General features: G+C 56.5%; 1 protein-coding gene across 1 annotated transcript; it reads left to right on the top strand.

Moving 5' to 3' along the window:
• Positions 1-14771: 14771 nt before the first annotated feature.
• On the top strand, positions 14772-15611 carry GJB1 (gap junction protein beta 1; the record flags this gene model as incomplete). The annotated part of the gene is made up of 1 exon (XM_081336318.1): positions 14772-15611. One exon carries the CDS (start codon positions 14772-14774, stop codon positions 15609-15611), a length of 840 nt encoding a protein of 279 aa, XP_081192444.1.
• Positions 15612-16730: the final 1119 nt, after the last annotated feature.

Below are 16730 nucleotides of genomic sequence, written 5' to 3'. Positions count from 1 at the left end.
GGACAGAGAGCAGGCAGCAATCTGGGATTCTTCTCCATGGCAACCAGTGTTTGCAGGATGCTGGCTCGATCAACCTCCTCCCGTGTGTCCTTCACTCTTTCCCCTTCTGCAGTGATTGTGCACCTGTGTGTGTGCGCGCATGCACACGTACAGGGGCTGTCTATGCAGGATCACTTCCCCAAATTGGTTACTTTAACAACCTTTCATTGTCTCAAATTGGATGGAAGAAACAGCCTGGGCTTCCTCCAGTCATCCAAATTGTTTCAGGCCAGCCTCTGAGCGGTGGCCGGCATGAATGATGGAGCACAGGAAAGATGGGGGGGAGGAGCAGGCTTCATTTCCAATGCATCAGCATACAACATGGGCGCGACTCTCTCGAGGCACAGGTTTCACCCTGCAGATCAATTTGCACTTCAGCCCGGCTCACTCTGCAGAATCACAGTCACCTTGCTTGCCAAGACAGGGAGGCGTGTGGGCGTGGGCTATTTTCTCTCCCTCGGCACCTGGAACAGAGTTTTGCTGTTGCTGCAGAAGGTTGTGGAGGAAGGGAGCAGGAGCTGCAAAGCCAGGGAGTGACCGACAGTCCCGACTTAAGGGACACATGATGGCCAGCGTCAGTTGCCAAAGAGGCATTTGCATTTTGCCCCTTTCACTCTAGATAAGGGGAGCTGGGCGCCCCAGCCATGCCCAGGCTCGAGGTCTGCTGCCTGCCTTTGCCCCAAATCAAGGCCGAATGAAGACAAGCAATTCGGCCCTCAGGAAAGGGTCGAAGGCCCCAAGCCAGCAAGTGGTCAGTTTTGCATGGAGGACGATGTTTAGGGTGTGTTAATCTCAGAAATGCCCCTTTGGTGCCCTCAGCTTCTGGCCTCTGTCTTCTGTTCTGGCAGCTCCCCATCCTCAGGTGCTCTGGCTCCAGCCCGTGGCGACGGTGGATGTAAGCAAAGTGTCCCAAAGTGTCTGCAGTGGTTTGAAGGCCACGGTTGGTGGTACACGGGGAGAAGAGAGAACACCGAAGGGGGAGGAGTGTTTGCCCCTTGCATTTGCTTGGTGCTCCATGCCAGGTGGAAACCCAGCCAGGTTGTGTCGCTTTGACCTTGGTATTTCCTGCAAACACAAAAATGGATCAGCTCAGTCATTAAGCTAAATATGTCTGTATGCACAGCCAACGAATTACAGATGCAGCCTCTGACCCCGGCTCACTTCAGGGCTTTGCCATCCCCACCACCGGCACAGACAACCAACTCTGATCTGAAACAATGCCTGTGCGCGCACACACACACACACACAGAATTCTCAAAACCTATGGGTAGAATAAGGCTGATGCCTGTCCATCTCCACGAAAGGGACAATTCCCTTTCTATACATTTCTGGCCTGAGGTGATCACCGCTGGGCAGGCTTTCCTGCCGTCAGCCACCGCAGGGAGTGGAGGCTCAGCAGGCAGGGCCAGGAACAGAAGCCCCTTGGCAGACGCTTCTTGGGGGTCCCTCCTCCGGGAGAGGTGGGCCATCTAGACCCAGCTGCCCAAATTAAACTGAAGATTGTGGAGGGCCCAAGAAAATGAGCTGATGGACCCCTCCCACCCAGCTCCTCTCAATCCAAAGCCTTTTCCAGCACCAGACCGGGAGGGACCCAGACTGCCCCTCCCACTGAAGGCAGTCTGCAGGCACCCCTCCCCCCTTAGCGGCTCCTGGGCAGGCAGAGTCCCAATTAAGACGCTGGGATGGAAGGATCTAGGGGTGGTGGGGAGCTGGCCTTATTTTTCTCCTTGGAAGAGCTTAAAGCTGTGGTGTCTCTTTCTTACTCGACTATCCAAGAAGGGGGTGGGGTGGGGTAGAGAAGGGCTCAGTTCCAACATTTCCCCTTTCTAAACATTCAGGGGGGAGAGTTCCCCCTCCCCCTCTGGCTTTCATCATGAGGACTGGGGAGTTGGAGATGCTGATCTCCAAATTAAGCAGGGGTCTTCTCTGTCTGCCTAGCCAAGCTGAACTGCCCTTCAAAAGGAAACCTCTCTGGCCTTCTCCAAGGCAGCCAGGGTTATCAGATACAAGCCGCAATAACAGCCAGGGTTATCAGATACAAGCCGCAATAACCTCTCACACAACATTGTATCCTCATCCTTGGCACAAAGTCCCCGAGACTTGCAGGAAGTCACCTGCGGAACCCCTCTGCCCAAAGAGGCCTCGCTGGGCATCGGACACGGCCAAGGAGGCTGGTCCGCAGTTCGGCTTCTCCCGGCGGCCCTCTTTGGGCTCCGAACTCGAGCGTGGGGGCCCCTCGTGCATACGCCACGCCAAAACCCATTTCTTTTCCAATTTTAATTGCATCCATTAGAGACACTTAGATAACAAATTACTGCATTAAATTTAATTATCTCAGCAATAATTAGTTATACCGGGGCAGAGAGCACGACTTTAATGATACAGCCCATCCGGGCAGAGGCCGGATCCTGCCAAGCCATGCCTCCCAGCGGGGCACATTATCATAAATCAGCCCCCCCACCTTGTACTCCCACGTGACTACATCTCCCATTGTTCTCAGCCACGAAAATCGAGGCAGGACTTTGCTTCGCGGAGGTCCCTTTAAAAGAGGCTGCCCGAACATGTGCAGAGTGTCTCCGCTGGGGAGTCCTGCGCAGCCTCAGTAGTCCTTGCACGAAGAGCCCAGCCCGGCCCGGCCCGGCCCGGCCCGACCAAGGAGGTTCCGGCGTTGCAGCGACCTCCTGACTGGAGAAGCGCCGGCCGGGCACATCCCCGATGGCCTCGCCGCGAGCGCTGGCCTTATGCTGCGCGTCGCCCGGCGGCCAGCTCGGCGCTCCGGCGGCGGCGGGACTGTTGCGCCTCTCCCGGCCGCTGCCGCCCTGGCCCGGGCTGGCCCTCGGCAGCGCCACGTTGGGACTGCTGGGCGCCGCGCTGCTGGGCGCGCTCCGCAGGCGGCCGCGCCACCGCTGCAGCGGCTCTTGCCGGGTCTCCGCCGGGCGCGGCTGGGCTCCGGGCAGGGCGCTCCCAGCAGCCGCGCTCCTGGGCAGCTTCCTGGGCACGGCGGGTGAGAGAAGGGCAGCAGCCGGCGCGGCCCTCGCCTTCCTCTCTCCCGCTGCAGGCGGCGGTGGCGGGGACAGCAGCTCGGCACCCCCGCCCCGCCTGGAAGGGGGTCGGGAATGAGCCCGGGCGCCTTCCCGGCTCTGCTGGCCCCGCATTCGGGGCTTCTGGGGGCGGGGGGCGGGGGGGCGCTTGCACGCGCTCTCCGGCATGCTAGAGAAGGGCAGCCCTCCCCCCCAAGTTCTGCGAAAAACAGACCGCGACCCTCCGACCTTCTAAAATTGCTCTTCAGATGAAACTTTGAAAGAAAATTATTACATAAGGATGGAATAATTATTTTAACCATGTTTATTTAATTGTAAGGTAAAGGTAAAGGTTCCCCCGCACATGCGTGCTAGTCGTTTCCGACTCTAGGGGCCGGTGCTCATCTCCGTTTCAAAGCCGAAGAGCCAGCGCTTGGGACATCTCCGTGGTCATGTGGCTGGCATGACTAGACGCCAAAGGCGCACGGAACGCTGTTACCTTCCCACCGTAGTGGTCCCTATTTTTCTACTTGCATTTTTACGTGCTTTCGAACTGCTAGGTTGGCAGAAGCTGGGACGAGTAACAGGCGCTCACTCTGTTACGCGGCACTCGGGATTCGATCCGCCAAACTGCCGACCTTCCGATCGACAAGCTCAGCGTCCTAACCCACTGAGCCACCGCGTCCCTTTTTATTTAATTGTAATTACATCTAAATGAAATTAGTTTTAGATTTCTGTCCTAGCTTTGCTCATTTTTTAAGAAAATACCCCAGTACAGAGGCCAGACATGGCTTCTGCAGGGAGGGAATGAGCCCCTGCTTCCCATTTCCCCCCCTCCCCACAATCCCAGCCTGGCCAGGATCCTAACCAGCTGCCCCTCCTCTTGCAGGGATCCTGGCCCGCTCTCTGCTCTGGCTGGCTGCTCCCTTGGGGTCCGCGCCTCGCCTCTGCCGGCTGATGGTGGTAGGTGGTGCTGAGAGAAGCAGCCCAGCTGGTGCTTCAGCCTCCGTTAAGGGTGCCTGAACCCCCCCCCTCGCCTCCCCTTTGTCCAGCACCTGAAAGGCCCCTTAAGATGCTGAAATCAACTCATCAAAAAGAGCAACCTGACTCCCCCTTCTGCTCCCAAGTGCCCCCCTGCCCCTCATTTAAAGGCCAGCCCAGGTTTTTTGTTTTTTTTTGCAAAAGAAGGCAACCTCCTCATGGCCTTCTGGAAACTGGCAGTGACATAACCCAAGAAGAACAGAGTGATGCCCTCATTTCCTGCATGCCCCAAAGCAGCCACTTTCCCCCCCCCCCCACTCCTGCCAGGGCCAGCCCTGCGGCCCTCTCCTCCTCCCCCCCCCCCAGCATTCACTTCTCTTCCTCCAGGTTTGGGTGCAGTTTGGGTTCTCCTCCCACTTCTGGGCTCTCTTCTGCTACTCTCTGGAAGCGGCCTTGCTGCTCCGGAACCCCACCAGTCACAGGTACGGAGAGCGCCCCCTGCTGCTGGGTCTCTGTTGGAGCTCTGCAGCTGATTTTGGGGAGGAGGAGGAGGAGATGTTCTGATGGGGGACTCCGAGCTGACTGCAGCCACCACCACCACCACCACCCCGCTTGAAGGGTATTGCTGGGCCCTGAGGAGAGCTCTGATGCCACTCAGTCTCCCATGCTGTCCTTGCACAATACTTTGGGCGGGGGGGGGGTGTTCTGCACTTCCCCACTTGCAGGGAGCCTCCCTTTGAACCCCTGTTTGCTGCTGCCCCTCCCCCCAGGCGGAAGGTGATGGGGGCCTCCCAAGTAACCGGCAGGCTGACTCTGTTCCTCTTCCTGACCAGGTCCTTGACTCCGTACTGCCTCCTCTGCTGGGGGCTGCCAGCTGTCCAGTGCCTCCTTGGACTTTTGCTGCTGCTGAGGCCACGGGACATGGAGTAAGCCCCCTCCTTCCACCTTCTGGATGAGCCTTTTCAAAAATGGCATCTGGGAGGGGAAAGTGGCCAGGAAGTTTCAACCCCACGTATCAAGAAGCGAGTCATGAGTCAAAATGGGCTGAGCAGGAGGATCCAGTGAGTAAGGGAAAAGTAGGCTGATGCTACCCAAGAGCAGCGGGTCCTGCGCTTGTGAAAGCAGGGTGCAGAAGAACCTGCTCCCCAGGATCTGCCCTCTTGCCCACTTGGCTGGCTGCATGCAGCTGCTGGTACTGGAGCTGTACCTTATCTGGCACCTCTGGACTGCCAGCCAGCGGCCAGTATCTGGAGCATCTTACTCAGCTTCTGCTGCTCCTTAAAACCTTGCAGGGACCTGCTCCCCCCCCATCCCTCTGGGCGCCTCTCCTGCCACTTCCTAGGCTAAAATTCGGAGGCATGAAACATGCAAGGAGCCTGAGCAAACCAAAGTTGGCCTTGGTTTGTTTGGTTTTAATTAGCTCTGCCGTTGGGTCTTATCCCAGCTGCAGCTCATACCAGGGATTGGCTTGGATCCTGGAAACTGTGTGCTACGCTTCTAGCTGTATTCCGCTCACCTTGGTTTTTTTTGGAAGTCCTGTGCTCTTTTACAAAGCACTCCAAGCAGGTAAATCAAATTGCATTTATTTATATATTTATCCATTGATTGTTTACCAATATGTGATGTCAGCCTAGCCAATGATGTTTTATTTGACAAACCGTGATAAAACCAACTAGGACTCTGCTCAGTGACAGCCACCAGCCATATCCTCCATTATCAGGCTTCTAATTAGGCAGCTCCTCCAATTAGCTAAGAGATTAAGTGCTTCTTCCAAACACCATTTTGGAATGAGAGCCCGTTGCAGGCTGGGAAAGGAACAGCCCTGCCCAAAGCAAGCCTGGAGGGAGATCCGCCCCTCGGTCCTTCCAGAGCACTGAGAAGAGAGACGCGATGCAGTTTGCCCACGAAAGAGAGATGCCAGGGGGGGTGTAGCGCCAGACCTGAGCTCCAGCTGGCTCACCTTGGCGGCTTGCTGGGTGGAGGGCCAGGCGGGGTGCTACACACCGGGTGCTTCCTGGGTCCCACTCGGACAGAGCATCCCTCTGCCAGAGGGCGCCTGGGCAGTGGCGGTGCCTCTGTGAGGCACAGGAGGGAGCTGAGCCTGGCTGGCCTTTCTTTCCACAGTGCCAGCTCTCCTGCGGAGGGGCTGGGGGATGCAGACGGCCGGAGAATGGCGCCAGCAGCAGGAGCTGGGCAGGAGGTTCACGAGCGTCATGGTGGCCTTTGCTGCTTGGTATTATCTTTATTTCATCTATGAAGTGCCACCTTCATGCAGTCTGCGCCCCGCCCCAACATGGCAGACATCAGACAACCCAAATGCCAGAGTCCCAGTTGCAGCACTTTCACACACCCTGGCAGCTTCAGCTTGCCAAGGCCCCGGCTGGTCTCCAAATGTTGGGGCCCCGCCGGGATGGAGGGGTGTTTCTCCAGGGCCCCTGTCCTTTCCGAAGAGCTGGGCAACGCAGAGCCGTCCTGCAGGAACTGCACAGAGTCTCCCAGTGGGGCTGCTGAGGCTGCCAAGAGCTGCCCTTGTGCTCCGGGAAGGGATCCTGGGGCTTCTTCCCTTGCTTGACAAGCAGGTTCAAAACAGACAACAGGCCTCCAGCAGTTCAGGTAGCCTTAGGTTTGCAGGAGCACACGAGGACCCCCACTGGTGAGGCCAGACCCCAAATTAAGTGGGATTTGATTAGAAAACGCTCTTATTTTTCAGCTGGCTGGCGAATGTCCTACATGAGCTGCTGCTGCTGCTGGAATCGGAGCCTTTGGGGAGATGGGGCACGGGGCAGCTGCTGCACGAGGCAGCCCTCACCTGCTGGGCTGTTATGGTGGGTTAGGGGCACGTCCCACGTGAGCATGCACGGAGGCGGCAGGACCGCCAAAACCCATCATTCTGCAAACACCCAGCCCTGTCCCACACTGCTCTCTGCTGTTCCGGAGATGCCCCTCTCTGCTTGCAGGGCCTTTTCAACCCTGGGCCGCCGCCTCTAAACTGTGCACTGCAGTCCAGGCAGCTGAACCCAGGAGTTTTCTCTTGGGCCTTTGGCAGTCTCAGCGCTCTTAGAAGGGAGGTCGGCCTTCCCAAGCCCTCCTCTTCTAGTTGCAGAATTATAAGGGCTCGGCCAAGATGGTGGGAAATAGGCTGCCGAAGCCAGAGCCAAGCCAGACAGCAGGTTGGGGAACCAGTCAGTGTTTCTCCCTCTGTCGTTGAGGGTTTTTTTTCTTGCTTCTCTTCCCAGATTATCTTAAACCCTCTTTCTGGAGCCCTGCTGATCCTGGCCTTTTCATCCTGGAAAAGCAGATGGTGCACCAGGAAATGGGTGCCCACCTGGAGACCCCCTGTGGAAATCCTGGAGGGTGGCCCTGCCCTGGAGTCAGCCTTAGGTTGCCGGATTGAGCCGGGCCCCCTCGAGGTGTCCAGCCTCTTGGTTTCCTTTGGGAGCTGCACGTCCCTGGGTGAGTCCAATGGCCTCGGGTTGTGTTGGGGGCCTTGCCGAAGCTGGAGGGCTGGGCAGAGGGAGAAGGAAGGGCGTGCAAGGGACAAACGGCCGAGGGAGCCAGCCTCCCTGGGAGCTTTCCTAGGAGCAGAGCAGCTCTGCTCATTCCCTTGGCTCGGATCCTTCATGCTGCCCCTCCCTTCCCTCCTTCCAGACTTCCTCTGTGAGGCGGCTGGGGACTGCCCCATCCAGCCTCAGAGCCGACATGAGCCAAGCTGCCACAAAGACTCAACCCACCCACTGGTCAGCTCCCGTTCCTGCTCCAAGGATGGCCCTTGGGCTGGGTCTGCCAAGGGAGGCTGCTCCTCACCCGCCTGGACGGCTGCCCCCATCCATGCAAGGCCTGCCTCCCCCACCTCTTCTGGGGCTCAAACCAGCTGGCCAGCCCAGGCAGGGGATGAGGGTCTTTCGAAGAGGCTGGGGCCCAGCTGTGAGCGGTGTGTCAGAAGCAGAGCTCCCTCAGATGAAGAAGCTCTATTAAAAAAAGAGGGGCTGACATTAAAGGACGGGAGCCCAGGATTTTGAAAGGCTGGTTTACGTGACATACTGACCCATAACCAATTTGAGCCTTGCATGGATGAAGTCAGTGGGAGGGGGGTGTTCCTCAACCAGGCTTCAGTGGATCATGCAGACACCCAGACAGATGAACATAAGATGGGGAAGTAAACAAAGGTTATTAAAAATATTGTAAAGCAAACAAGGGATGTGTCTTTAATGTGCTGCTGGTGGTGGTGGTGGGAGGCTGGCCACACAGTCAGGCAATAAAGCAGTTCAAGGGATATGCAGAAACTGGGAAAGAAATAGGTTTGGCTGTCCACAACAAATACAGATCTCTTTTCTGAGGAGGATTTTTCTGAAGAACAAACTGCAAGAGACACATTAATTTTTAACTTTTGAAAGTTTATTTGACCTGCCAGAAGAAACTCCGAACATTGAAACAATTCAAACACAGAATCATTGGTCTAGTAAATGTTTGCAATGAGCTGATAAAAATCTGAGTGCTCAGGGAGCACCAGTGCTTCAATCCATGGAATAGGAGAGTTATAATCCAATAAAATGATAGAAAACCAAATGTTTGTAAGCACACAAAAGGAACGTGTTTTATTGAAGAACGCAACTCCTGCATAATCGGATAACCCCAAAGACAATCGATTCTCGATCTTCTGCCTGATCCCTTCTCTTTTCTAAGTAACCCAGTGAATTTAGCAGCCATGGGATAAGAGGCCAGGTCCATTCTGGATTTGGTACATGGCTGAGTGCAGAAATGAAACAGTTTTTACAATACTGGCAAACATTGCAGTGATGGTGTTCCCAGATAGACCCCAGACCTATTTAAGCTTAGTTGGAGTGAGTGAAGAAGTAGCTGGGGGTTATGGAAGCCACCAGATTATTCCAGAGCAGATCTTTAAACTTGGTAAACAGATTTTTTAAAAGAACAATCCTGCTTGGGAAAAATGGCATCTTCTGTAGGCATGCTGGCTGGGGTTGACAGGACCTCAGAGTGGAGGGTCCCAGGTGGGCTAGAGCAGTTGGCCTTTTTAAGTGGGAAAAAGTGATTAGTTGGTGGGTTGTGTTTATAAACTGCCAGGTTCAACAAAGGTGACGCCAGGTGGTTTACAAAGTCAGTGGAAGAGTGGACAGAGAGAAACCCACTCCCCCCCCCCCCCCGTGTCCGGCTCTTCCTGGATAAGGAGAACCGCGGATAATAATGTCTGTTCCCCTGAGGAAGAGCGAAGCGCCAGCAAGGAGGAGCCATTGCTTCGAGGAACAGTTAGGCTCCTTTGTACGTTAAGGGGTTTGGGCTGAGCCTAAAGAAATTTCTGAAAAAGGCAGGCAGGAATTCTCAGGCGAGGCTTGGTTTTGAGAGACGTGTCTACAGCAATGGCTGGCTGGGGGATTCTGGGATTTGAAGTTCACATGTCTTAAGGTTGCCAAGGTTTAGAAAAGCTGGTCGACAGGCTCCGTGTAGCCATTGGCCCTTCTTGCGCTGACAAAAGTGGGATACGTTTGCGCAGTGAGGGGGAAAAGCACGTTAATCGATGGGTCTGGACTTGATTTGCACAGTGGCTGGAGCGAGCAAATACGCCCTTCCAGTATGCTGGGTTGGGACAAGTTTCGTCTCTGCCTGCCCTGCTCATTGCCTCTTGCCAGCATCCAGTGCCCGCTCTCCTGGGTGTTGCCCTTCTTGGGAATCCACTTGAGTCACAGTACTCCACCCTTCTCATGCCCACCTCCTGCCACACAGTCACGGGCAGCTCTGGGCTTTGGGAGGCTGCTAAACATTCTCCCAGTTCTCTATGAACACAGGTGAGGTTCTTGCTGACAGTCACCCTGCCTGCTTGATCAGGGAAACGTCACTGCCCACCTTGATGCCCCAGAGGAAGGCAGGGCACGGGCTTGGGTTTTGGCCTAGGGATCTCCAAGAGTGTCACTCCTTGGAGAGATACATGGGCTGTACATGGAGCTCTTGATTCCCCTTGGCTGGTGCAGAGTAGCACCCAACTGGCCCTTCAGTCCCCCTCATGCCTGGCATATCCCCCCCCCAAATAGCCAGGGCTATTCAGAGGGGGTCTCACGTCTGGGAGCCCGAAGGGTTAAGGTTAGAGACACAGGCTGCCTTGGGCAAAGCACAGTCCTGGGATTAAAACCTACAGAGCAGCCTCTGAGCAGCAGGCACTGTGGCCATAGTGCCCCTTACCCAGGCAGAGACCCCACCAGTCCTTGCAGCAGCTCCAGAAGTCAAGCCAGCAAGGAATGCTCAGCTTTTGTTGCCCTGACTTTCAAGAAACTGCTCTAGCCCTTCAGCCCAGTGAAGGGAGTGCCTCATCCTGCACGCTGGGCAACTTTGCCCCCTCCCCTCAGTGCTTTTGACGTGCTTTGGACTGCCTTACAAGGGTTGGTTGGAGCCCTTGGAAAGAGTACCCAGGTGCACAAGTTAATGTTTACAAGATTGCAGAGGCTTTTGCAAGTCATGGAAACTGGCGGCTCGCACAATGTGCAGCCCTGCAAATAGCTGGTTGCAGAGGGTACTTTGATGGGCATCAGGAAAGCGTTCTCGGGGTGAGCACTACTAACATGGACACGTCTCTGTGGGGAGGGTTCCATGCAAAGGGTCATTGAGCGGACCTCTCTGGAGGCGAGTCTGGTCCTGCTCTAGAACCTGGGACAGCATCACAGGTGGAGAGTCAAGGCTGGGCAAACTGCCGCTGGCTGGGACCACTGCAGTGGCCGGCATTTTCCATTTTGGTGGGGGGAGTGGCTGTGGTTCTTTTGAGGCACATTAAAGCCCATTCTGGGGTTTTCACTGCTGTTTTTGTGAGCTTCTTGTGTAAAAACAAGAAAAATGGTAGCAGCTCTGACAGGTAAGTGCTTTGGGGCTGTGAAAACAGGCTTGGAGGTTGCAGCCTCTGGCCAGTGGACCCCAAGGCAAGCAGGGACCCCGGAAGGTGGATTCTGTTCCCAAAGAACTTTGGGGGGCCAAGTATCAGGTTGGAGGTGCCCTTGCGGGTCTTTAGTCAGATGTGAGGAAATGCCAGCAGGAGGGAGGATTTCTCAAGAGAAGTGGGTGGGCCTGTCCCTGGGTATAAAGCTCCCAGCCCGGTTGGCAAAAGACTCCCAAATCAAGGTTACCCTGGGCTGCTGAGCACCACCTCCTGCGGCTGCGACAGGTGAGCCTGGAACAAGAGGCGGGCGGTCAGAATCCAGGGTGGCCACCAGAGGGGTGGGGGGCTGTGGAGACTTCTCTCTCTCAACGGCCCCAGAATTTCACCATCAAGTTGCTTTTTTGCTTCACCTTTGAGCTTTCCCCACGCAGCCTCGATTAATGGCAAAGGTTGAATTCTTTTCTCAAACAAGTCTAGAAATTAAGCAATTCAGTGGGAAGGAAAAGGAGAGAAGGAAAGAGAGGGAGGGCTCTTCTGATCGAGGGGGCTTTTGAAAGTCCCAGGACTCCCCCTCCCCCCACCTGTCAAGAGCTCTAGAGATGACCTGCTGGCTGCTCTGATCAACCCCAGGAGTCTCAGGGGCCGCGGGTGTCCCTATGCCTTTTCCCTGCTCTGTCCTCACGATGATGGCTAAAGGCATCTAGGGGGCTCTCTCCCCTTTGCGTCCTCCCAACAGGTGGTGGGGAGATGTGACCAGGCACCAAGACACACAGACCCCCCCCCAGGGGCTTCGAGGCTGACTCCCTGGACGGGGAGGGCCTCCAGCAGCTCTGCCTAACGGGGCAGTGGCTGTTCACCCCTGGCCTTGAGCAGAGGGCCGTCCCCAGCCCCCTCGGTCTCTCCCTCTAAGTCAACTGGCAGGAAGGAGCTCTGACGTGGGCAGCCGCTATCTCCCCACACCTACCTGTGCTGGCATCGCCTTTATTTGCCTACCTCCGGCTTCTCAAGCAACAATGGGGCTCAGGCATCACACAAAATGAGGTTGGAAATCACAGTCCAACAAAGCAACAAATTGGCGAATCGGCAAACAAAGCCACTTCGAGAACACAGAGCAGCTTCTCGCAGCAGCAGCCAGAGACACGGCGAAGCCCCCCTGAGTGGCTGGGAGGCCCTGCTGACCTCCAAGTCCTGGCTTGGCGGGCAGGGAGGGGCTGGTGAGCGCCAGTGCTGGGAGGTCTCCGTTGACCTTTTCCCGGAAGCCCAAGTGCCAGTTGCCAGACCGATGGTCCCCATCACCTAAGTCACACTGGGCCTCCCTGGTCAGCTTTGATTGTCCAGGCGCCTGTGTTGGGCCCCTGAGCCACACAATGCCCGTTTTTCTCATGCCCCGTCTGTATGAAGCACAAGACATGAAGCAGAAAACCATGGGCAGAAAACATTTTTATATGTTTACCTTCAGATGCTGCCACTGTGTCTGTGGGCTCCCTCCCCCAAATCTCAGGGACTGAGAACACCAAGGGAGACCTTTGCTCCGGGCGATCTCTGGCCCTCGATTTGTCTGTTTATGCTGGCTTAATGGTTACCTTTCAGCTGCCAGCAGCATTGCCACATTCTCCGCTGGGTTGGGACTGGGAAGCTCAGCTGAGTAGCCAATCCACCCCCCCTGCCTGGGGCCTGTGGGCGCTGGGCACCATCCTCATTGCTTTTGTGTTCCAGCATCAAGTCCACTTGCCCTGTGGGAGACTTCCCACAGCCACTCACTGACCCTGGGCCCTCCAGGCTGCGTGCGTGTGTCTGACAGCATGGAGGGCTGGGGGAGAATTCTGCCCCACTGGTGGGTGGGAAGGCAGCTTTTCCGTCTGGGACTCTGGGGGACCGTGCTCTGGGCAGGCGCACAAAGGGTGTGCACGATGTGCGTAGGGAAGGATGTTCTGGAACAGGGTCAGCCTTTCGAACTGAGGGTCGCTTTGTCTTCGGCCAGGCTTGGCACTGGATTCCGGCACTGACTTTGCACCCCGGAAGGAGATGCCAAGAGCCTCCGTTTTTGCAAAACATGGTACGGCTGACGCCAAGCAGCGTCACAGCTGAGGCAGCTGGCCAGTGTCCAGCATCTGGACCTTTGGCCCTGGGGCAGCTGCCAAATCGGGCCCAGGAGGGGAAAAACCCACCCACCCCCAGCAGGATCTTAGGGAACCTTCTGCCCCGGGCCCAGCGAGCCTCTGCGAAACAGGCTCCTTGCTCCTGGCAGAGCGTGGGACCAGGTGCCAAGGCCGCTCTGGCAGGCTGGAATGGCACACACAGAGACTTTGTTTGGCCAGGGTGGGCGGAAGTCCTAACAGGCGGTCTGAATTCTAAAGTGTGTTGTTTGATGGCCGATAAAGGGCTTATTGTATGCAAAATAGTTTATAAAGCAGCATATGACTTTCTCGAGATGGGCACAGTCTGTCGGAGGCATGCGCCTGTAGAGGGAGCCTGCGGCTGCCTTGCAGAAGGACCGTTCCCCGCGGCAAGGTAAGGGCTGGTCGGGAAGCTCATCCTCACCCGCAAGGAATGAATGGGTTGGCTGGGAGCTGTTGGGGACTTGCAGGGGGTCTTGGGAAGAGGGCAAAGGCTGGGTATTGGGAGAAACCCTTCACTTTTGGCATTCTCCATCCTAATTTTGCAGAGCTGCTAGCAACAGGACAACCAGCTGCTTTTAAATCAGTTGGGCTTATCATAAGCTATCCAAAACTTGCTTCTCAAACTGTTGTATTTCCGTAACTGCTCATCAGCTTGCATGGCCAGTCAATGCAATGGCTGTGTTGGTGCAGCCGGCAAGGCCCTCTAATGAGTATCTGGAGAAGAGAAGCACTCTCCCAGCTGGCATGCAGTCCGATGGCATCCTGTTGCTTCTGAGCTTGAGCGCTCACAGAATGTGCCATCAATCTCCAGGCTGTGAGGTGACCCGGGCGTTGCCTTCCACCCTTCTGGCAGGAAAGAACCTGGAACCTCCGTCTGCTCTCTCTGGAGGAAGGGGCAGGGCTACGGGGAGCATCCCGCTCTCTGCCTCTCCCAGGGAGGGTTGGGGCTGCCCCGCTGGTGCCAGGCTGCCCAGATCCAGTCTCCGCTTCCAGCCTGGCCCAGTAGAGCTGCTTAGGCATGCAGGGCTGGGGTGTACAGCCGTGCCCCTCACAGCAATGAGGGAGGCAGGCGAGAGTGGCTTCAACCCCAGGAGCCTCTGAAGAAGAGCGGATGATTGTAGTGGGTGGGGTCCTCTCTTCCGTGCAGGGGCAGTGCCAAGCCGATGCCAGCTGCCAAAGAAGCCGTTGAAACTGCCAGTCCTTGTAGGTGTTGGCAGTACCATTCTGACTGCAGCATCTGTCAACCCTTGGGTCGTGGTAGCCAGGCCAAGAAAGAGAAGCTGCAGGGGCACCAGGAGTCCCTGTATTGCTGTAGGGCAGGAGAGCCATTCCTCTCGGCCTCACCCTATCCGGAACCAGTTGGGAATGGGGGCGCAGGGCAATCCTGGGAGCCAATGGCACACAGATGTTTCTGAAAGCTGGGCTGCCAAGGGCCTAGGGAAGGAGAGGCCTAGCCAGGTGGTTTGTGGCAATGCATGAAATAGAACAAGGTAAGAAACAAAGCAAACGAATTAAGAAGCAGCCCTTCGCTCAAAGGCCCCATATCCGCACTCGGCACTTGTTTCCAGCAGCCCAAAAGAGGCTCCAGCGTCTCTGGCTTAAAGGGAGTAGTGATTGGGGGGGGGGGGGACAGGACACAGTGGTTCTCTGCACTCCCCCCTGGCAAAACCTGGGAGATTGAGCCTGCCCACTCCCTGACCAGATCCGGCACTTTCCTTTCAGGTCTGAGGCGCCATGAAGTGGGAAGGCTTCTACGCCCTGATCATCGGTGTGAACCGGCACTCCACTGCCATCGGCCGCATCTGGCTCTCCGTGGTCTTCATCTTCCGCATCATGGTGCTGGTGGTGGCCGCCGAGAGCGTCTGGGGTGACGAGCAGTCTTCCTTCACCTGCAACACGCAGCAGCCCGGCTGCAAGAATGTCTGCTACGATTACTACTTCCCCATCTCTCACATCCGGCTCTGGGCACTGCAGCTGATCCTAGTGACCACGCCGGCCCTGCTGGTGGCGATGCACGTGGCCTATCAGCAGCACCGGGAAAAGAAGCTCCTGGTGATGACGGGCCATGGGGACACCAAGCACCTGGAGGAAGTCAAGAAGCACAAGATGCGCATTTCCGGCTCGCTGTGGTGGACCTACATCTTCAGCGTCGTCTTCCGCATCCTCTTTGAGGGCATCTTCATGTACATCTTCTACATGATCTACCCTGGCTACCAGATGATCCGCCTGGTCAAGTGCGACGTCTATCCCTGCCCCAACATCGTGGACTGCTTTATCTCTCGGCCCACCGAGAAGACCATCTTCACTGTTTTCATGCTGGCCACCTCTGGCATTTGCATTGTCCTCAACGTGGCCGAAATGGTCCTCCTCATCGTGCGAGCCTGTGCCCGGCGCCTGAGCCGAAGCCACAACCCTTCCTCGGGGAAGGGCTCCTTCCTGGGCCACAAGCTGTCTTCAGAGTACAAGCAGAACGAAATCAACCAGCTGCTGACCGAGCACGACGGCTCCCTCAAGGACATTCTCCGGCGGAACTCGGGGCTGCAGGAGAAGAGTGACCGCTGCTCGGCCTGCTAGAGGCCTCGGGCTGTACTTGGCTCCGGCCTGATGGGGATCAGCAGACTCTTCTGGCTAGCCGAGCTGCCTTCCCATGGCTGCCGCAAGCCTTTCTGGGGGAACTGGGCTACGGCCTTTCCCCATCCCTGCTGTTACCAGCCACCGTCTGACATTTCCCTCCCGTCGGCTTACAGCCTCCCGAGTTTCTGTGGGTTTTGCAGGCACCGGACCGGCCTGCGGAATGCCCTGGTTGCAGCTAGGCCAAGCCCAGCAGCCGGTGCTCGGCAACGTGGCTTCTGAAGGCTGCTGCCAGGAAATCCAACGTGGATTGCCGGCTGCATCTTACTGTACCAAAGCAAGTCACAGTATTAAAATGGTTTTGCAGGTCCTGCCTTCAGTGGTTTTTCTCTGGGGCTTTCACGTCAGCACATGGAAAGTTGCTTCATCTGTGAGATGTAGATCTTTCTCTGGCTGAATTCCTGGCCAGCCACTCTTTGTTGAAAAGTCTGCCAGGGGGTGGGAGGAATCTTCCCTTTCTGAGTCTGGCTCCAGGCAGGAGCCTAAGCAGGGTGTGTCTCTGTGTGTGTGTGTGTGTGTGTGTGTGGAGAGAGGCGACAGCCAGCAGGACCCTTGACCGGTTGGGTGAGAGCAAGCTGGCTTATTCCAGGTGTCCCCGGCTTGCCAGCCAAAGGAGAGGCTGTGAGTTTTGCAGAGATGGGGCAAAAGTGCACTCCAGCAGAACAGCCCAACTTCCCAAGGCCCCACGTGCTGTGGGGCTAGTAGCTGAAGGCCAGCATCCTCCCCCTGTAGAAACAGGTATAATGAGCCAGGCGAAGCAAAGGCAGAGGAACCCTGGAACATCAAAGGCAGCACAACAAAACTCTGAGGGCACCCAGGCGTCACTGCTGGATGAGGAAGGCCAGGGGCTCCCAGCCCCGTTGGGGCAACAGACGCTTGACGTTCTCAGTCAACCAGGGTAGCTGGGCAATTTCGCTGCCTGAGCCTGGTTCCTCCGGAAGGGGCACACTTAGTGCACCTTGTGTGACTTGCTTGTCCATGGTCTCCCTGGCAGCTTTCCTGGCCCCAAGGGCTGCCCAGCCCCTCGCTGGCCTCCGCCCTGGCCTGATCCGGCCATCGGTC

The sequence above is a fragment of the Vipera berus genome (genome assembly GCF_964194415.1).
Source record: "Vipera berus genome assembly, chromosome: 11".
Lineage (NCBI taxonomy): Eukaryota > Metazoa > Chordata > Lepidosauria > Squamata > Viperidae > Vipera > Vipera berus.
This window is presented reverse-complemented; position numbering and strand designations above follow the sequence as displayed.